The sequence below is a fragment of the Chaetodon auriga genome, chromosome 12, assembly GCF_051107435.1.
Source record: "Chaetodon auriga isolate fChaAug3 chromosome 12, fChaAug3.hap1, whole genome shotgun sequence".
NCBI lineage: Eukaryota > Metazoa > Chordata > Actinopteri > Chaetodontiformes > Chaetodontidae > Chaetodon > Chaetodon auriga.
In genome coordinates, this window is record NC_135085.1 from 8,570,629 (window position 1) to 8,593,249 (window position 22,621).

The window sequence follows — 22,621 nt, forward strand, 5'->3', positions numbered from 1 at the left end:
GCAGATGAAGGTGAGACAAACTTCTGGTATCAAGCTCAGACATCCAGGTTAAGTCACAGGTGGACTCTGCTGGTTATATAAGCTCATCTAAAATAATGGATGTTGTACAGGTAATGGGGCTCAGAAGTTTTTTTTTTTTTTTTGCTTTGATGATCTCTTTTCAATGCAGTTCTAACAGAGAATTGTTCGGTTGCTCGTGAGTAAAACTGTGGATTTCAATGTAGACAGTGTCAGGATGTATTCATGGCTAAATTACGGGGATGATTTTCTGAATGAACCTTTCATTCTCACAGCCGTTCATGTAACGAACAGACTAAAGCTTGAGGTCGATTTAGTGTGAACAAACAATCATCAGGACTCAGCGGTTGTGATGTGATTGTTTATTGCAGCAACGAAGACATAAAGCTAAGCAAACTTGTGTACAGTTTGAGAAAAGAAAAGCTTTGTTATTTTAACAATTTCCAAGCACATTCTTCATCCACGTTGTCAGAATCTTGAAAGCTCAACAAAGAGCAATTCTGCAGACCAACTCTTACGTCTGCGTCCTCGTAACAAAGACGGTTTTGACTTCTGAGAGTTCTCAGCAAGATGCCCATATTAGAAACGCATCCACCAGCACGTTCCTCATTATGGGCCAACAGATCAGTTACACCACTCAGACTTGGTTGGTGGTTATTCATAATTAAAACAAATGAAAACAGTGAGTGACCAGTCAACTACTTTAACATTCACTGTGTAATTTTTAAATCCCCTTTAAATTGATTTTGTACTTTCACTTTTTACAATTCTCCAGTAACTTTATCTAAAAGATCTTGTACCATAACAGGCTTTTAAACCAGTAACCTTTCATTCTAGCAGACAACAGGAGCAAAAAGAAATACAGAAATGTCAAAACTAAAACAAAACAAATATACATCCTCCAAAACTTCTTTAAGTACTGTACTGTATGCAGAAACTCAGCTCTCTAATGAAACAAGAAAGGCACAAGGAAATCTCTTTAAAAAAAAAAAAAATGAATGAACACAAAATAGAAAGCACTGAATGAAACAAAAGCCCATTTTGCAGAGTGATGATCTTTACTGGAAAACACTGGACCACCAGAGGTCCAGAGGTCGGTGTAACCAGAGGTCCCCGACAGGTTTGTAACGTTTTTTCTTTAAAGCAGAAGACCTTCTGTATCAGTTCCATATGAGGCCCGAAGACGACACATTACCAGCGTTTGATTAAAATGAGACAAACAGCTCACCAAAGAAAGTTCAAGACCTGCAGCTTCTTTGCCTCACTGAGGAGGAAGAGGAGACATGTTCGTAGAAGAGCTGTTACAACTGCAGATAAAAAAAAGCAGAGCGCAATCATTTGCAAACAGACTGAGTTTACTTCCATGAACTAATCTCTTTTATCCAATCATGTGTTCACAAAGTGGTGAACCTCTCTCCATCCTTGCTTGGGAACAACTGAGCCTTTCCAGGATGCCCCATCGTGATACTATCAGCCGTTACCAATGAACCTGTTTACCTGTGGAACGTTCCAAACAGGTGTTTTTGGAGCATTCAGAATCAGGTTTGTCAAAGTCATCAGTATCTTTGAGATCTGTGGACAGAAGCTGCAGGCCTGAGAGGAAACTACAGAGTGCATCAGCATGGAAAAACCATAAGCCAGTTCTAAAGATGCGGACAACATGTGCATGCTGTGGCAATGTGCTGTATATATACACATTATGGGAAACACTGTCCCCGATAATAAAAACCACCCCTACAGTGAAATATGGAGGGCACTGCCTCCGATACGGACACACACTGGTAGGCAAAAACTACCTTCTTCTTTTTCACATTATGGAAGACACTGCTCCCGATAATGTCGTGAGGACGAGAGGTGTGCATGGACCAAGGGACCGGTACTGACAGGCAGCCAGATGTGTTCAGTAAGTGTTTTCCAAGGTGTGGTATGTGAGCTGGTCAACCAATCCAGTGTCAGTTAAGTAGAAAAAACCTATGACCTCGGAGTTGTGTGGTTCGCCTGGTTGCGGCTTGTTCAGTCCTGGCCGTCGGTCAGCATGCACACTTCTTTTTAGCAGATGCTGCTTTTGTCATTTCGACAGTATAACTGTCATAATTATGGAAGGCACTGCTCCCGATAATTATACATTGGTTTTTTATAAAAGGCAATTAAAAAACTATTTATAGTGAACCCTGCCACTGATAAATAAATAACACAATAAATAGACATACGGTTTGTTTCAGTGCGACATGATTAGAGACCTTCTCCCTTGGTTTTTGAAAGCCTTGCTCAGATTTGCTCTCATGTCAGGATGCGGACAATTCAGATAATTAGCCAATTCAAATGTTTGCATTTTATTGTTGCATGTAATTAGGACTTTCTTTAAAGATTAAGGCAGTTTAAACGGCGCAAAATCCACCTGTAGGTGCGATCTGTGCAGCATAGGGCTGTGTTGTTGTTGTTATTGTTGTTGTTAGTTAATCTTCTGTCCTTTCCAGCAACTTCTGAATCTCTGACAATGAGTGGAGCAGATTTCAGCACAGTAAGAAATTATAGCTACCAACATAAACCAGCTCAGGTTTGAATGCGAGGCTCCAGCAGCAGTGGAAACACCAGCAGTTGTGATTTGCAGTAATTACGGTCAAGAAATGGAAAGTCATTAGCTTATTACATCATACTGCCCCGTTTGTGTTTTAGGACTCTCCGAGCTGGCGAACACAGCGTTTCGTGTGATCATGACCTGATACTGTGCTGAAAAAAAGCGTCACTTTCACTACATTCAACTCATTCGTAAGGGAAACACCAATTGAAGGTAGTCACTGCTAGCACCAAAGTATTCAAAATGTGATATTTAAGCACCACATGCTAAAACGATGAAATTCTTTTTCTTTCCAAAGCGGGGAGAAAAAAGAGAACAACCTTCTAAACGGTGTTTTCGTTAAGGCGGAAGGCTTAAGTACGTTTTATCATGAATGTTTGGCTTCATGGAGAATTTCAGAAAGAATAGATATGAGGGAACTTATGACTGAAATGTTGAAAATGATCGATCGGAGGTGAAGCTGTGATGTTGGGATACATTGACTGTTAATGGTAAATCATCACAGCCTACTGGTTTCCACACTGCCAGATGTGATAAGAGGGCCAAACCATGAACATGGGAGGAGGGGGGGGGTTACATTTTAGATTTCATTATCCAAAGACCAGATGTCCCCCGCTAGCGAGTTGGCGCAGCCCTGAATGGTCCAGGTTGCCAGGGCGAACTGGTTGTGGAACAGGTTGGCGTCCGCCTCCGGCTGTTCACTCTTGAAGGTGTCGAGGTGGTTGGACAGAGCCTCAACAGTGTGAGGGCCGGAGCCCAGCAGGATGTGGCGGAAAGGTCTCTCTCTGGGTGACACATAGGGTGACAGGAAGTTCCTTTCCACCTACAGAAACAGAGAAACACCTTGGTGACAAAAGACACTCAAAAACTCTGCTTCATCAGAACTATGTCGGTGTGGTTTAATCAGCAAACAACCTCACAAATGTCTTTCCATTTTCAATCAAATGTTGCGAAATTCTGATTGGTGCAACGAAATATGTGACACCTTTTCCCAACAGCCCCACCCACTTCAAACCAATTCAGGCATGTTAAGGACTGAACAGGCGTGCATAACCACAGAATATGTGCCAATAATATTGTTTTTGCACTCTAATCTAATAGATGAGGTCTTACCGCCATGATGCGGTCATTAATGGTGCGACACATCTCGATGTCATCCAGGTTGCTGTTCTGGATGTCTAGGACCAGGCTGCGGGAGGCGCGGCTGTACGAGCCAGAGGCCAGGATCAACCACTGCACGGTCAGCGCCTTGGGAAACACCTGGGGCTGCATCTGGAAGCACATCATTTTCATTCTGAATAAACAGCTAAAGGCATGTCCATCTTCTGGGCTACGTAATCAAAGCAGCAGACAAAACATAACAGTGCTAAAATCAGTTTAAAGGGCATTAAAACAGGTGAGCTGGTTAGTTTACAAAGCTCCAAGTGCAAAGGGGAATTCTTTATCTCTGTGCACACAGACATGCCATGAAAACACAGACTCTGTGAGGCAACAACCCTCCAACAGTTGAGTCAGCAAGAAAACAACTGAGCACTCACCCTCCGAATTTCTTTCACTTTCTTATTGATCTGACCCACGTGAGTCCGTATGATCTTATCGTACTTCATCACGTCCATCCGCAGCAGGTGATCATGGACCAGCCTCAGCACTATGTGACCTGCAAACCGGGTCGCTGTTTCAGCCAGCTGAGGAACCTGATTGGATGTGGCCGAGTTCAGTTTCTCCCTGGTGTCCAGCATCGTGCCAAAGTACGGGTACTCCTGAGAGAGGGAGCCAAGATGTGTTAGCAGTTAGAAAAAGATACAAACTTGACTGCAATGGCTCAGTGTACAAAGTCATCGTGGGTATTGAATCGTGACTTACTAAACTACCAGAGGTGAATCTGAAGGAGACCGAGGGAATGCCAGAAAAGGCCAGGAAGGGATACGCAGCATTATCCAAGTTTAGAGCCTCCAACCTGGAAAATAAACACACGCAAGTTGACGCTTCTGCTGTGCTTTCTCTCAATGACGCTAAATGTTTGGAAAAAGATTAGATAGTGAACGTTCGGCAAACGTGAGAATGACAGCTATCCTACACATCCCAGCAGTGGCGGTCATGGTGATGTGTAAACACTGACTACACAAGGTGGATGTGACTGCAGCAGCAGCCTGGTCACACTTACACGTTTGCTTCCCAGTTGCCCCGTGCATACTGCGAAAACAGAGACCCAGCCTTGTTTGGAGAGTTCACCTGAGGAGAAGACAATGTTATTTGACCTCCACAAACAAATCGACAGCAGTATTTAACTGCATGTCCACGCTGCAGGCTTGTATTCAGTGTACTTGAACTGCGGATTCACCTCGTTCAGAGAGCTCTCGATCAGGCTGTGCATCAAGGGACTGCCTGCTACTTTAAATCCATACCGACCTGGAAAAGAAGATTTCTGTTCAGTCCTCCTGAAAGTCACATGTAGCGTCATATTGTAGGTAGGGAAGGCATTAAACATTTAACCAAAAGCAAGAAACCTTAAGTACCTGCAACAACTCCATCCAAGTTAATGTAGGAGAAAGCTTTCATGTTCAGAGAAGAGAGATAGCCCTGGATAAACAAACAAAATTTAATATGAAGAAAGTATTAAAGAAGAACAACAATCTGACTTATGACTGCATAAAAACTGCTGATCAAGAAAAATACAGCTGGGAAACCTTCATTGTGTAATTCTCACCTCCAACCACTCGGTGGCGCCAACACTCCCATATTCTCCAGCACTCCAGCTTGCAAACACGATGCTTCTCCTCGGCTTGAATCCGTCTGTCGATGGAGTAAGAAGAAACACGTTAACAAAAAGAGCAGCGCCCTGGCTAAAAAGGAAATGCTCAGATTCAGCCGAAGCATATCAGTATTGTTTTATTCCTTTGCTCAAAATGTGGCACTGTTCCACATTTAAAACCAAACGTCAGCTGCCGCCTGAGACTCACCATTCTTCACCATGTCGGAGATGGAGCGTGCCAGCTCAACGAGGACGCTGGTGCCGACGGTTGATGTGGCAAAACCTGGACCCCAAGCATCCCTCTGAGCACCGATAACCACATACCGGTCTAAAATTCACAAAAGGACAATGAGAGGACAATCCGTTCCGCTACACAGCACGCCTCTCGTTAAATAAACGTCTCATTGTACCTGCGTCCACAAAGCCTTTGATGACCCCGAAGACATTATTTATCTTCTTCTCAGTGAGAACGTTGTTGACTTCCACAGTAATTACATCGTTCTCCTCTCCCAGCTTGTTGATGCCTCGCCACCCTGGCGGCACCTTCTGGCCCCCAAGCTGCCTGTAGGGAGCACACAGTACACATTCATGCTTTGTAAGCTACTGGAGAGCAAACTGCAGTGGACTATTAGAGTGCAAGAGGAACATCTGAAAATGATCGACGAGGCACTGCATTCATGATCTTTCTTTTTTTAAGTGCTTTTTTTCAGCCCACGCGAGCCTCACCTGAGTATGCTGGCAGCCATGCCTGCTGTGATCGTCTGGGCCAAGATGTTTGGCAGGCCTGAAGACTGGACAGGTGGAAACTGGGTGTGGTTGAAGGAGGGGAAGCCTGGGGTGTAGGGATCCCCTGAACCCAAGTGGACCTGTGGGAAACAGACAGACAGACGTTTTACCAAGTTTGCAGAGCAGCTATGATTTGACGGTGACATGGTGAATGCGTTTCCTCCCAGCAGCCTGGAGCTCCTAAATTTGAAATTAAGAAAATGATGTGAAAAAGCCAGACAGACGATTTGACTTCTACAGTCTTAAACTGAACGTTACTCGGATGAGAAATCAAACACTCATGCTGAAGTATTCGTGTGGCTTACCATTAATGGCATGCTTTACGTTTGACAAATTTTCATTTAATTGTTTCTTTTAAAAGTCTGCTGTAGTGTTTTCAGTTGTTTACTGTTCTCCAAGAACGATGGCAGAACTGATGCACTTTGCTTAACTTAACCACCCCGATGAAATTCACCGCAGCAGCGATGCATGTGCTTCCTCTTAGTTATGTTGACATTCAGTGTTAACAATACATCTATTCTGTGTTTTTCTTTTTAATATTTGGACACCTGCATCGTTTCTACTTCCATGTTTACAACAGCAGCCTCTTGTCTGATTTGTTGCTGCTGCACTGCTACTTTTCAGCACGAATAGACTAATGTGAAACCCTTTACCCTCATGCTCCTAGTCAGGCTAGTTAATGAGAAACAAAACAGGGAACCAGTCATCAATAGCGGTCCAAAACTCCGAAAGGTACCTTTAAAATTATGTGATGTATATCATATCATCAGTACCCTGAACAAACTAATTATGGACATTTCTCCAGTGGGCTGCATCCTCAAGCATTATGCTTCTAAATAGTCGACACTCACATGTCCAAAGAGCTGAGTGTTGTCTCCAAAAGAGTAATCATCAGGGTCTGGGTAGATCAGCACAGCAGAGGCATTCATTTTGGCAGCATTGGCTACCTGTAAGAAAAAGAGGGAGGGGAGAAGGTAATGGAAAAAACCATGAGCTGCAGTTTATCAATTATTACCATCACTAACAAAAGGTATACTGTAATTCTTACTACAAGCACCCACCTTCTCAGCAAAGGTGATCTGACCAGCTCGGACCAGAATGACTCTGCCGCTCATGTTGATGCCCCTCTCCCGCAGCAAATCAAATTCAACTTCCTGTCCATAATGTGCATACAAGACGGCACCCTGGACCAAAACAAATAAAGAAAGTGAATTTTCTCTACTTAAAAAATAGTAAATAAGTTCTCTACTTATTTTAGCCTATACATTACCTTTACTGTTCCATTGCCACTGTAGGACAAGAATCCAGTTGGACGCTCCTCATTGCCATTGAAAACAAATCTGTTGAAGCCAGAAACTGGGGGGTCCTGAACCTTAACAAAGTGCTCATCAGTCCAGGTGTTCATGCCGTACTCTTTAAACCTGCTGAGTACCTGGTTCCCCAAATCGTCATCACCTGGAGAACCGGCCCGGTGGTTGGAACTGGAAAACTCACTAGAACAGGGGGAAATAAAAGATGAGGAGAAAAGAAACAAGAAAACACAAAGACATACTTTTTCAAAGAAAAGTCATTTTGGAAATAAGTCAAGACTCCCTCACGTCAGATTCTACAGGGAGTGCGTGGGGTTTATATTTACCTGAAGACAGACTCAAATTTGTTTGGACTGAGTTTTTGAGCAAGGAGCTTTTTCACATCGTCCCAGTCCATGAGGGGGGCAGCACCTGTCTCGTGGGGAACAGGATCTTCAAAAGGGAGCGTGGAGGCAGAGCAGCTTGGAGCCACGTCCTTCTTCTGATGAACCAGATAGCCAATCAAGTACCCTTAAAGGAAGAAGTGGTGTCACATGAGAAACAGCCAGAGACAGAGAGGAATAATTGCACAGAGACAGAGGGTAAACAGCCAAGGACGGACTAAAGGTATTAAGTTACTGCCTGAACCACACAGTCAGCGTTTTGAAATGCTACGCCACCAAGTGAGTATGACAGTACTGTACAGAATGCATACCTCACTCCACCAGAGAAACTGGTCACATCCACTAAATCACATTTTATTGCATCAACTACCACATTCAAAGCCTGACTGCTAGATTAGGAAACCTTGAGTGACAAGGTCACAACTGCGCTATGAGTTTTCAGATGATAAAAAGCAGAACATGTGACAATTCCCCACATGAGCCTTTAAGTTAAGAGCCAAAGATACACCAGGCTTTCTGCCATGTTGGCTAGTAGAAAGTCCTGGGGATTTAAGTTTCTCTTTCTTTCCAGTCTTTTCAGAGTTGGAACTAATATTTCACTTTTATCCTGGCTGAGCTGTAAAGCACCTTGTGATATCCAGTCACTTGTATTTAAATACATCTTTGTCATCAGGAGACAGAGCCACATTAAGCTGAGAGTCATCAGCATTTGTTGTGTCCTGATAAGACAACCAATGCATTTTAAAAAGTAGTGGTTCTAAGATGGATCCTTGAGGATCTCTGCAAGTTATTCTAGAGTGATCCGAACTTGATCGAAAGCCAGCTGCTGCATTCAACAGCCCCCTCTTACCAATGATGAAGATGAGGAGGGTGGCGGCTGCCATGAAGCAGAGGTTCTTGGGGGTGCGGCTAAGCTTTTGAGTCACGTAAGGTTTGCGGTTAGAGTTGTGATTGAGGTGGTCTCCCACGCCATTTCCCCCAACTTCCTCATCCATGTCGGACGACAGCTTCATCTCCACCTGGCTGTTGTCGCCCTCCATGTTCTGGGTCAAGTTGAATCGCGTGTAGGAGTGCGGCTCCCCATTGAACTGCAATGACAGAACAATGCAGGTATGAAGAGAAAATAGGCTTTGTCATTTGGTTAAGAACATATATTTTTTAGAACCTATGACTGCAGAACATAAGCTTTTTGTAGTGTTTTGTGCGGTTCTTACTTGCTGGAGATGACACAGAATTAAGAATTATGGACATAAATGTAAAAAAGTTGATTTCAAAATGTTTGGCAATACAATTTTGGTAGCACTTTAGCTAATTAATTTACCAATGTTAACAAATTCTTTGTTAATACTTAATTGATCATTAATAAGACCATCTTTTGGGGTTGCTAGTTGGTGGAAAACCCCATTTCCTCTTCCATGAGTTACTTGAGTTCTTCTAGCTAGCACGTAACTTATTAGAGGGATATTTCCGTTTATATTGGCAGATGAGACTCTGTTGGTTTTCTTTATGCCTCATTGTGTGCCTTGTGTTGAGTTAAAGGTTAACCAGTGGGTGTATGATAAGTAACTTTCTCTTGCAACACCACTTGGCTTTCATAAAATGCAAGTCATTGATAAAACAGGTTTCCAATCCAAACATCCGGTAAGTCTACATTTGTTACAACTGCCAAGATAATAATAAAACAGATTTTAGTTCAAAATGGTCAAAACCCATTGAATTAACTTGAATGATGAATTTTTAGACAGCATTAAATATTCAACAACAATAGCGAGTTTTAATGTATAAACCCTTAATAAAGTATGCCTTTTTTGAAGGTGATGTGGTCTTTGTCCCTTGGAGTGATAATAATCCCTTATTTCACTAAAGTTCAACTTACCGCACTTAAATTACATGCAACTATAACTGAACTGAAAATACTATGTGCCTAATAATCATTCAGCATGGTGGTGATGACATGTCAAATAATAAGTATTTGTTCCCCAAGATGAAAAGAAAAAACATTCAATTACGGAACACAGGCAGTAACAATAACACTCATTTCTGAAGCGGTAATAAGGGGAGGATAATTCATTAGGGCAAAGTTCGTCATTTTAGGATTTAGGTTGTAATCCTAGTTACAGTACTCACAATTTTGGATATTGTTGACCTTGCCTGGTCCATTGCTGCTTCAAAAAGACTCTAAAAAGAGAAACAAACAAGGAAAGTCAATTAGTGGCACATCATGCATAGAGATTGATGGTTATCGTCATCTTTTCCACAGTTTGCTTTTCAAATTGACGATCCACCCACACTCTGTCTTTAGTAGGAAACAATCATCCCAGTAGACTTGGTGGCTATAAATAAAACACTTTTTTTTTTTTTTTTTTTGAAACAGCCACCTTTCAAGTCAACAAAGGGATGAGTGTTTTATGGTCAAAATCTAGATTTTAGGTGCAGTTTTATGCACTTCAAGGTCTCATTTCTGTACAGTGGGTATAGTGTGTTACTGTTTCACTTCTGGGAATAATGGGGTGTCCAAAGAACACGTCCCACCTCTTGTCCAAACATCCATGGGGTTTCCTGTGCTGCTAACTAGAAAGGCAGCACTGTTTCTGGGTACAAAAGACCAGTGTCCAGGACAGGTCAACACAGATTCCATGCCTCCATGTGACTCCATTGCCAGAAGAATACAATAACAGAATAACTAGCTTCCCACTAGCTTTGATTCACAAGGCAAGCCAAACAAAGCAAGTTTCCAATTTAAGAGGAACAAGACCTGAAATGCAACTCTGCTGTATATTTTCTTTCATACTGTTATGCACTACCAGTGAAAGAAGAGCCATGCATGTGCTCATCCTCAGGAGACAGGCCTGCTCTGCAAGGTGTCCGGGTCCTGTATCTCTTAACCTATTTCTCATGAAACAGACGTTTGGTAATAATAGTTTTCTGCTTCCATGTATCACACATGTCTGCAGAGTTCTTATACTATTATCATACACATATCAGAAGAATCATAATTTCTATTATAAAATGCAAATTAAGCTATGAGAGAAACAATGTTACAGTATAGAATTTCTGACCACTCAGTGAATTTTCTATTGTTTCACTGATATTTGACACTTGGACACTGCACAGGCTCCTCATGGCCTCCTACTGCTATTTTTGAATGCTGGTTAAGGATTGCCTTTGAGAAACAACAGTCAGTTTTGTGAATTCAACTGACTACAAAGCCTAAACACCCACGGTAGTCAAAGACAATGCGATTATTATTTTAAACTTACCGTGTCAGTAAGAAACAGGGTTTAGCTGTGGTTTAGTAGTCAGCAGTGTGTGTGACCACAGTGGTCAAGAAGTCTCAAAAAGATTGGCTTATCACACTTAAAACACGCCCTTTTGCGATAAAGTATAACAACACATAGAAGACCACATGTTCTGGAGAGAATAACTGGATTTCATGAGCACCAAATGTGTCGCTAAGTATTAGCATGTTAAAAGCTGAGCACCTCTTCACTGCAAATGCACTTGTTAAGTCACAGACGTGTTAAAAACAACACAACAGACAATTCTACTGCATTAACATTAAGGCCCCATTGGGAAGTCGCCCAATGAACAACAATGCTAAACAAAAGGGGCATCACTTCCGTGTTCACTATAACTTGGCTCATACAAAAGGATGTTAACAATAGAAGTAGTACAAAGGTACACTATGTTTTTACAACAATACACACTGAACAATGCAAATAAAAAAACACAAATGGGGTTGGAGCAAGGCTGTCTACTAGGTAACAGGGCATCAATATAGACAACAAAAGGCCAGATAACCACGCCAGAGAACTGTGCCTTTATGTCTCGTCTCTGCATCTTGGTTACAATGGACTCTGTTCACATGGAGCAATTCAGATTTTTGAAATGCATTTTTGGATATGCATTGGACTGGAGATACCAGTGCCTGCTGCAAAACAACTTAAGATATTACCAAACTCTTGCCAGCAGCAACCATTTTCACCAAAAAGGTGCAAACCTAAGGAGGCCTACACATTCAAAGCATTAACAAATTACTTTCATAGGTGACTTTATGACGGTGAAATCCTTGAACAAAGGGGAGTGCATGAAGAGCGAGCAGTATTCCACTTAGTTCCACCTTAAACCAACCAATTAACCTGTTAAGGCTTAAGCAAAGTAACTCCTAACCAGCCCTAATCCCAGTTCTAGTGAGCAGACACAATGACTTGACTGACAGAGCCCCAATGACCTCTCCTACCCTGTCTGACCTACAGAGAAGAACAAAACAGACCAAAGGTTCTCAAGCAACCCTGCAAACCTTGAGTTAATCCAACAGCTCCTAATCAACTTGTATGTGAGAAGTATATGGCCTGAGGGGTTAAACTATTACTACACTGGCCGCACTTTGGACTGAATAAAACACTGCTTTGTTGACAGTAGGCTCAATCACAAACCACACACTCCAAAACATGCTCAAATTTAGCTCGCTTTATTTGTGCACCATCTGTTCAGTGTATTCTGTAACTGCCTGTTCAGTTTAAACAAAGTCTTGAAAAAGTAAGAGACAAAAAGACACTTTGGCTGCCTGGAGCGACTATGATGTGTGCTGTGCAGCTCGACAGCGGAGAAAAGTTCTTAATGACCCCTATAGGCCAATTTACAAGCTCCACTGGAGGGAGATCCCAAACTGGACATTGCGTGAGGAGAGCCTGTGTGGGCAAATGCCAAGAGGACACAAACGATCAGGCAGCCGGGCAAGCCTGTCCTAATTTGCAGGGCCAAAGCACGGCCTTGCTACACTCCACAGCATGCTTCCAAGACAGCATAGATAAAAAGCCTAACCTTGGACTTGAAGTGTATTTCAATAAAACAAATGAGAGCGCAGACATGTTGGAACCTGGCCATACAATAGCTTCGCTCAGAAAACACTTTGGTTATTCCAGTCATTATGAAGCACTGCTAACTTTAGAACATGGCTTGACCTTAAATTGCCCCAGATCTCCCTTGACTTCTATAACCTGGGGGAGTTATACAACCCCACTAAAAACACAGCACGTTAGACATAAAGGTCCCAACGTTAAAAAAAAAAAAAAAAAAAAAAAAGAGTCATCTCACATTTTTCTTTTTCATAGGTCGCTGTGCTAACACAACCTAAATAATACAGACTTCAAAAAAGGAATCAGACCAGGCTTAGCTGCTCTGTAAAGCTAATTGCTCGCTAAGGTGGGCAGAGCTATGCCTATAATCTTACATACCAAACATACCGGGCCTTAATACTTTAATCAGATTAGCTACTTTTGCAGTTGAGAAACCTATGGAAATTAGCGATATGAAACAGGACACAAATCAAGCTACAGGCACATACACAACACAATCCTTTTTTAACACTAACAACTCCACAAAGACGTGATAGCATGTGCTTCATGTCCGTGTAGGGCTACATTTGCAGTGTCTGAATCATGATTATGAGGCAAGACTCGTATCTCCATTTAAGACTTTTTAGACACATGTGTGCAAGAGATAGCAAAGGCCGACCTGAGTCACGCCCTTCTGGAAACTACACTCACAGGCATGACCTGTTCGACAGTCATGCTAAATGAGTCCCTGAAGGTTTAACGATGTTGGACAGAGTTCATCTGCACACTGAGCGCTTGTAGTTGGGGCCAAGAAAATAAAAGGTGTGGAATAGCCAGCCAGTGTCACCTGTTTTCAGGACAATTTTTTCCTAAAATAATTCAGACTGAAACAAAAAAAACCCTGAAACATAGCAAAAAAAAAAAAAAAAAATGGGACTTCACAGCCCTGCTGACAGACAAACAGGCTGCCAGCAGGTGAAGTCGTCTGATTTCCTCATCGTGTTCTTAGTAACTGATGAAATGCCTTTGAAAAAAAAAAAAAAGGAACTATTGCTTCATACATAGGTTACTGAAACTGTGGAAAGAAGACTTTTGTTCTAACATCACAAAAGCACTATTGTGAACTGAGTTGAGGGTCACTGAGAAGGGGCAAAGAAGTTGGACGTGAAAATGCTCTTCCCTCAAACAATAACTGAATCAATCACACTCATTCACTGAATTGACTTAATTGAACCAACAGGACGAGCATGAACATGCGCATAATGCTCCACTGTTAGCGCACAAGCAAGTGTAGTCAAATATTACCCTGCAGTTATGACCATTTATCAATGATCGCTTCAACAACAAAACATTACAGAGTTATTACTAGTCAGTGCACCCTTACATACACCTTCCATAGCAATGATAACACAATAATAACTATCATTACGGTGCTGAAGACCTAGCCTATATGTCTGAGGGGCTCTGTAATCAGCAAAAGGTCAGGCTGTTAATACCTTGCTTGTCTTCATGTGTAGATTCAGGGATTGCTGCACAAGATAAACTACCTACTAATGTGGTATTGCAGAAGCAATTCAGCTCGTGCAGGTGCAATCTGTGGACACGTTTTATAAAATGGTATGACGGGATTTTACTGATAACACACAAGTCCTCTTGAGCTTTGAGGTCTTCTTGGAGCCACAGATCTAAATACCATACAATTAAGGGAAAATCCTGCCTAACTAGTAGTTGAACCTTAACTGGAAACATGCACAGTTCACCATGAAATGACAAACTGCAAATACGGCTGTTATACATTTGTATGTGTGCATACAGATATTTTGCATTAAAATTATTATGGGAGCTTACAATTAAGTAAGTCACACTTAAAAAAAAAGCCCCAGATCATTAACACAGTATACCCACACACGATAGACATCACAGACAGTATAACAAGCTGCAGCTCACAGCCCCAGCCTCAATTAAACAAATCTTAATTAAAAGTGATTATTTTCTGAATTTAGCAGTTTAATTCTACATGTTCCCCTCTGACCAAAATCCCTGCTAATCAGCACCAACTACAAAAAAAAACCCCCAAAAAAACCAATTTGATCTCATCTTACAGATTTCTGACAACACAACTGAGCAAAAGAAATGGTGGGAAAAAGAGAAGACGATAGGGGGAGCAGGAGAGGAGAAGGGGAGAGGGGTCAGGGCTGCGTAGGAGTCATTGTGCAGTGGCAAATCATGTGAGAGTCACACTGGGGAAAAGCTCCAACTAACTCATGGGAAAATGAAATAGAACAGTGCAACAGGCAAATCCCATTTATTAGGTCTGCACAAGGATTGTTAAAACAGCAGTTTATTCAGAATTTAACAGACATGAGCAACAACACAGTCACAATCCATGCAGAGGAGACTATGACCTGCTGTCAGCATTCATCTTTTTTTTTGTTTTTTAACTATAAAGCATGTTGAGGGTGGTCAGTTTTGCATTAGTGGGTCCCACCTTAATATATAGGGGCCCCACCAGGTGGCTCCACTGTGGTGTAGGCATGCCTTTAAACCTTAATGTCAGACGCTTACCAAAAATTTGAAGTACACTGAAATGACTAGACAGACATATAGATAGAAAACACTAATACAAGCACATATGAAACACCAATGCACACAAGAGTGTACTAATTAAAAACAAAAAAAATAAGAATAACTAATTCACAGCTGTGAAGGGATCAGCCGTCACAACTATGACAGACAGCTGAGTTGTATTAGTGGGTATGAAAATGTACCTCTAAAAGAGCAAGCAGGTCTCCTCTGAACACTGCTGCACTGAACAATAAATAACACCTGCTTCACCGTGTGTGTGATTTGAAATGCAATGACAGACAATCAGGAAACTCTCTCTCCAGGAAAAGAAAACGCTGCAGCCAACAGTTAGGCTTGTCAAGTTCACCTCCTGCTAGTCTGAACAGCGTGTTGAATATTTCAGTTATGACTAACACCACACTTTCGCCGTGGGGACAACTCATCCATAACCAAATCTAGTTCCTGTCCTACCACCATAAAGGACACCAGAATGTCTCTGACAGGCACGTTGCTCATCAAAAGAGAGTTTTAGCTCCTCCTAAACGTCGGAAACAATACAGGTATTATTTGAAGGCGTCCACACAGGAGGTTATGGCTATGAATCCTGTAGCAAAGATAACTTATCGATGCAGCAGCCTATTGCCGCCTGTCAAGGTCAGGAACAGGGACAGTGTCATGTCTACCTACTGACACGGTTACCCCTGAGCAGGAAGGGTCACTCAGCGGAAGCTAGCTGTTATCAGCAGCACGGAGCAGATCACTCTCGCCGAACGTGACTCCAGCCTTTCCTCATTATGGCGTCCTTGTTGCATGAGCAACGTGACAACCAGCACAGTGAGCACTGATTCCCATCCACCGGATAATGAAGCACAGCGGAAACATGTCTTTAACACCAGTGACAGGTGGCGGAACCGCCTCCGCTGCTGCATGCTGGGACACGACAACGTTAGCGTTACACTCATAAGGGTTAATCTATTAAATTTTCTATATTGAATATGGAATAGATTTGGCGTTTATTTACATACTCCCTACAAAAAAGTGAGGACATGTGTCCTTCCGCAGAGCAGTCTTTGAAGCCACGTTAGTGAACATCATTTCAGTAAAATTGGCTCTAACATCACCTCCGTTTCAGGTAGTGTTGCCAGCTTAGTCGCTAGTCGTGAGGGGAAAACTCACCTTCTCTGACTTCTTGTGTGACAGCCTTTGACACGCGGTTCCTCGCCGTTCTGCTTCCTTGCTATCTGCTTTCTTTCAGCCGGTGCCCTTGACCACGCTGCTCGCAGTTATACCTATCGGGATTGGCTACGAGTCTACAAAGGCGTGGCTAGAACGTCACTTCCCTATTGAGGGCCTTGTTGTCGCGCCAAACGAATCATAGGTCATCGCGAGATCGTGTCTGTCCAACCGACTGCCTGCGACATGTGCGTTTGCAGTAAGGCTTGTACGAATAAGAAGGGCCATATCCTTACTACATATGTTTATACTGATTTTAATGAGGAAAAAAGAAGCTTTTGTAACGTGATTATATATTCGAGAAGATAACATACTAGAGCAGGAAAGCTTTAGGGTAATTAGAACTACACTGCTCCATATCAGACAAACAGAAACCATGAACCATGAAGTTGAGGTAAGGTCGCGGTCAGTAGAGGAAAGTACCTTTGTACATTTCCTCAGTTTCCAGATTATTGCTATTTACTGAGAAGTCGTACTTTGTGCTACTGAAAAACTCTTCACAACATTTCTTAGGAAATATTGCACTTATTATTATTTGACAGCTTTAATTACATTTGGTACATGAATATTACAGCTATACTATGTGATTCATAGATTACCTTGAATAACCCCCTACGACCCCTCACCCCCACCCCCGCCCCCCATGTGTGTCACAGACAAATCGGCGACTTCCATCTGCTGCTCACCTTGAAATACGAACAAACCTTTGTGCCCAGGACTGCTACCTTTTCACAAAATAGTGTTTTCTTTATGGTGCAGCTGTGAAAATATCAGCTCCCAGAAAGGAAGTTCAGGCCTATTTAGTTTGGTCACCAGTCTGCTGACTAAGTCAGACACAGATTTTTTTTCCAGTTCAGTTGTCTGGCTCCTTTTTCTAATATCCAGAAGTAATGGAGTATTATACAATTTAAGCTTAAAGTCCAAGGTTTAGAAACCCCTGAACTGAAGGGAACTGAGCTGAACTGACACTGACTGGCCTTCACTTCACAGAAATATATTCCAGCAGTTTAAAATGGAGACAGTATTGATAATTTTGTTGTCATAACATTTGATGTTATGTTTATGCAGACATGGTTGACAAGTCAGCGACCCTATGATTGGGCACTTGTGGTGGGCAGGAGCAAAACAGTCGCCACCGGTGGTAAATTATTAGTAAATCTTTGTAAACAGGTGCTTCTTTTATTTTTTTATAGCTGGTTTTGCAATCCCCTTTATTTACCAATGCTCTTAATTATTGATTATTTAACCGAAACAGCCTCAGTAAGGCTGTGTCACTGTCTCTATAATTGCTCTTTTGGGTATCTTCAGTAATTACATGTTTATGTCTGTTGCCTGGCCGCTAACATGTATTTTGTGCAAACCAGTCATTGGGGAAGTCTGAGCTCAGGTTTTAATAATTTTCCCACAGCATAATTTTCCCACATTTGAGTCACTTTTCCATCACTGGTTTGACATTTCAAGTGGGGGCTGACGTGACGCAGAAGACCTATATTTTCTACCTTCAACAAGTCCACTGGTTTTTAGAACATACAGGTTAGACTAGACTCATAAAGCCACCGTATATCTCCTGCTAAACAAACCAGTGGACATGATGGCAATTAATTTCTGTCCTCTCTTAGAAACAGCGATCTCACGGTCAAGAATCTAGAGTTCTGAAAGTTCAACCGCATTTTTTACAGCAAGTCGTTGTTGTAGTTTCATGCAGTCGCAGGCCAAGAATGTAAAGTCACCACAGAGACTTTCACCAGCTTTAATTGTCTCTTTTTTCTGTGCCATCATTACCTGACACTGATGTGTCACGCCGGTGTTAAGCAACATGTAATAATGCCCCTGCCTGTCTTGCTTGGTTGAACTGTTAACTGTGGGGCAAATGTGTTGAAGGTGAGCAGCACAGCAAGCTAAAAGATTCCCACAATATCTGTAGCTGCCAGTCAGGACTCTGTAACAAGACTCCAGCTGAGGAACTACAGCAGAGGAAATGTTTTCTCAGAAATAATGATAGTAATGCAATGTTGAGGCGGTTCTGGACTTTCAGTGGAAATGTCTTGACTTTTTGAAAAAATGCACCAAGGAGCACGAGTACAGTCTGCACACACAGACTCAAAAGGCTGCAAGACCGAACCACTGTGCTGAAATGATGAGGAAACACCTCATGCAACACCTTAGTTCCCTTCTTGCATGCGAGAACATCCTATTTTACTAACAAATAGCATGAAGAAGATATTTTTTTCCATAGTCATTTAACTAATGAGTGCAATCCAAAGTAGAAGCACAAATGTAAATGTTTGTTTTTTAAATGTTAACAATGCACTAACTTGTTCAACTAACTTGTTAAATACATGTTAGATAAAAGGTCAAAACTGTTAGCTGTTGACATCCTGACTTCCTCCTAAGTTGCATAATAGGATGGATCCTGCTTGCTGTGACGCTCTCCTGACTGACATTGTAGTTCAGAGTGAGAGCGCCTTCTTTATGAGGTATGCTCCACCTGTACAATATGATGCAGTCCAACACAACAGCCCGGCCATAACATCTATCTTTACGAGGCCCATAATGTTCAATTTTTGTTGACATTGTTAGAAACATGTAAATTTTACAATACATTTATGATTAAGGTAATCGTGAGTGATGGGCTTGTACTGACTTGCCATTTTCAGCACAGATCAGTGTGCAGGTTGCAAGCTCAGAGGTTGTTGTTATTGTTTCCAATATCGACGGAGATTTTCAAAAGGGTAACATACTGATAGCAGAGGGGTCTCTCATTGGCTGCCTGAGAGAGTCCCACGCTGGGGAAATTAAATTGTTACAGCCAGCAAAGTATAAAAACAGAGGCGAAAGAGTGGCATAGAAAGATCAAGATGAAAAAGGATACAGAGTATAAAGTGAAAATCAACTATATATGTAAAAAAGATTGTCATGGTAAAGTTTGCTACAGATATTCTGGGTACCCAGAGGATAAACTGTAATGACATTTCATGCTGTGACACCAGCAGGTCAAACTCAGTGAAACAGCTTGGCACAATATCTTCTACAGACACGCACGGTTCACATAGTGTATCCTAATACATGTTCTGAATCTCTGCAAATGTGTGCATGCTTGTTAGCCTTATCACTGTTAGCATGCTAGCAACGCACCATGAACCACAAGCAAGTGCACAAAAATTCACAGGGAAGTTAAATGGTTTATAAGAGAGGACATGACGTGCACATACACATATATACATGCATGTGTGTATTTCACAGGCTTAAACTAAGATGAGCTTAGCCATAATGCTGTAATATAAGAAATGTACTGTGGCTAATAAAACCCAATGAGAAGTCTTATGATGGCGCTCAGGACTGTATGAGAGAGAAATGTCTTCTGTTTCCCATAATGTTGCTGAATCATACTTAAAAACTGTTTAACAGTTGATACTCCGATCTGTTTGTTTCCAAGATTAAGTCAATTATGAGCTCAGGGTCTGCAGGATGTAGCCTCAGTGGCAGTGATCCTTTGTTTGAGAAAAGCAAATGCGGCTGGTTATCAACAACAACCACAGCTGGCCCTAAAAGCTTTGAAGGATAAAGTTCTATGTTGTAGGAGCTTGACAAAACAAGCCTGTTAATGATACGTTATGCTGTATACGTATTCACTTACATACGGTCAACCACATGATGCTCGAAAGTGAAAGAGAATCTTTTTTTATTCTTTTTAATGTCTTCTCACTTTGCAAATACCAATTTATACTTTTGAATCCATAGATGCTCGGCTCACTCTGAAACTGCAGGTCATTTTCAGGCTGTTTCCTGTCGTTGCATTGATGGCAGGAAGTGCCCACTGAACACCTGTGTTGTAGTTATGCGGAATCATGATACAGAGGGGAAGGAGTTGGTGAAAATCAGTTCTGTATTTTGGCTATTTCTGCTTTGTGTTATTTTGAGCATGAATCAGTTTTAGGGTTTCACACTGGAAGCTTTAAACCTCATTGTGACGTTCATTTGATAAACGCTCAAGCAGGGCCGTTATTCATGGAATAATGACTGACATTGTGCAGTTCAGATTGACTCAATATTAAGGTTCAGCCATCTGGTTTATGGTTAGCTTCGAAAAATGGGGTTCTTTGTGAATCAGATTTGGTGTTCAGCCTTGAGAGTTTTTTTTTTTTTCTACAGGAAACCATGATTCTGGAGGTGCTGACTCAGACAGTCCTATGCAACCACAATGCACACCTGCAGGGACGTGGGCTCACCCAAACCAAAATTTCCCCCTGTAACCCACATAAAAGCATGCAGACAAAACCAGTTCTGGCCAGCACATCTGGTCTCATGGCACACAATCATATACAAGATACAGTCGAAGACTAAATGTGGTATTGTGAGCTTTGTTCACACTGTCAAAGCCGCATATGATCACAAAACTTTCAGATATTAGGTTGAAAGCAAAAAGCAGTGTGCAGAATCTGGAAGCCTGATCAAGCCTGAGCCCACCAAACAGCTCCCATTGGTAAAAGCAGTATTCCTGTTGCGCTTTACTGCTGTTGATGTTTAAGCTGGAGCTTATTTTAATACTTTACATCCTGTTGCATATTTCAGTCTATAGCAATTCATCATACTCTATAATCACATAATCGCATGTTTGTAGTGCCGCTGTTTTCAGCTTTTTTGGCAATGCATTTTACAGCTACTCTTTTGTCTATTTATCTTAAGAAGTGGGAGAATTCTCTCAACCCATAAAGGAAAACTTAACCCTTCAGTTTTATGAGATCTATTCAAATGAATTTTCAACATGTGGATATGCATGGTTTTTCACTAGACAGGAAGAACTGACATGAAACTAGTAACTAAAGCTGTCAGGGAACTGTAGTGGAGTAAAAAGTACATTATTTACCTGTGAGATGGAGGAGAAGTATAAAGTAGCATAATATGGAAAACACTGAAGTAAAACTTGGATTTGTACTTGAGTGCAGTACTTGACTAAATGTACTGCTTACATTCCACCACTGACAGCTCCTGTTTGATTTAGAGGACCAAACCTCACACACTCTCCTCAGTACAAACGCACACTCTGGATCTTCGATCTGGCCTTTTTCACTCGAATATTATCTGCTGCCACCTTCGCCTGCTTAACAGTAACTCAGGCATTTCTGTCCCAGAACAGATATCCTTATCATCGTCCCACCCATGAGCTCTGCAGGGGGAGACCACAGACACTACAGTCTACAGTGCGTGAACACAGAACAATCAGCCTTCAACAGTGCCTATTGTACACACGTGAGAGACACTGTGAAGTGACAGCTGGAATCCAAGATGCTGCAACATGTAGACGCTGCCCTGAGCTGATCTTTGCACAGTTGTTCCAGACCAGGATGTCTTTTAAGAAATTCCAGCTGCACTGTTGTGAGACATTTCCAGTAAAAATAGATAAGGAGGTAGTGACTGCTAATTATGGCAACAGTACTGTGTAGGGGGAAACAAAGACATCTATTAGGATGAGTATTACCTTCCCAACACACACAGATCACGTGAAAAAATTAGATCATGAGGAAGTAAGGTGAAAAAACTGATGTACATGCAACGTGCATGTCCATCAGGATCCCCAAAAACCAACTATGCTTACTAATTTATGCTTGTTCTAAACCTCTGTGCAATGTGTTAAACGTTGAAGTAAAGGCAGCCTTCACTGACTCGCTGCAGAGACCACTAGGGATGATGCAATTCTCATCCTGGGTGAAGGCAGCTGGGGTCCTGGGGAGGGCTGAACATCTTTTTTTGGTGTGCTGCAGGCCAACGATATGCTATCTGTCTAATAACAGGGGCCAAGCTTGTGCACATGGGGCTTGGCTCTGACATCTCTGGTTACATAATGACCCACGTTGGTTTACCTTTAGATATTTATGTCTTTTGTGCTCAGTGTGAGTCATGTAGCCCTGTGGTGGTGTGTGTAGCTGCACTGACGTGGATCAAATCTGCTGCAGCTTTTTCTGTATCTCCCATTTTATTAACCAATTTATATCCAAGATTCTTTTTTGGTGCCGCAGTTTGGTTTATTCCACCGTGGATGATTCTGTTTCTACCCATGCAAACATTAATTTCCACCTTGCAGAGTTCTGATAGAGTAAAAATAGTGTACAGCATGACAATTTGCATAAAGCATAAAAAAAGCCTACAGCAGAGGTCCT

General features: G+C 41.9%; 1 protein-coding gene across 1 annotated transcript; it reads right to left on the reverse strand.

Annotated features, from left to right (window-relative positions):
* Window positions 1-365: 365 nt before the first annotated feature.
* Window positions 366-16,497, reverse strand: LOC143329473 (transferrin receptor protein 1-like). The gene is made up of 18 exons (XM_076745378.1): window positions 16,407-16,497; window positions 9,955-10,005; window positions 8,678-8,915; window positions 7,771-7,954; window positions 7,405-7,627; window positions 7,196-7,318; window positions 6,986-7,081; window positions 6,075-6,214; window positions 5,759-5,910; window positions 5,557-5,676; window positions 5,304-5,389; window positions 5,113-5,176; window positions 4,938-5,005; window positions 4,761-4,828; window positions 4,460-4,553; window positions 4,135-4,356; window positions 3,710-3,868; window positions 366-3,419 (listed from the first exon to the last, which is right to left on the reverse strand). The coding sequence occupies exons 2-18, from the start codon at window positions 9,985-9,987 to the stop codon at window positions 3,177-3,179; spliced, it is 2,313 nt and encodes a 770-aa protein (XP_076601493.1). The 5' UTR covers window positions 9,988-10,005; window positions 16,407-16,497; the 3' UTR covers window positions 366-3,176.
* Between the last annotated feature and the right edge of the window lie 6,124 nt (window positions 16,498-22,621).

What these genes read in the sequence shown, in the direction of transcription:
- LOC143329473 (XM_076745378.1), bottom strand. Translation starts at nt 9,987, where the DNA reads ATGGACCAGGCAAGGTCAACAATATCCAAAATT. An exon ending in GGTCAACAATATCCAAAATT is followed by an intron (nt 8,916 to 9,954) that starts GTGAGTACTGTA and finishes CTGTCATTGCAG; the next exon opens with TTCAATGGGGAGCCGCACTC. An exon ending in GGCAACTGGGAAGCAAACGT is followed by an intron (nt 4,554 to 4,760) that starts GTAAGTGTGACC and finishes TTTATTTTCCAG; the next exon opens with GTTGGAGGCTCTAAACTTGG.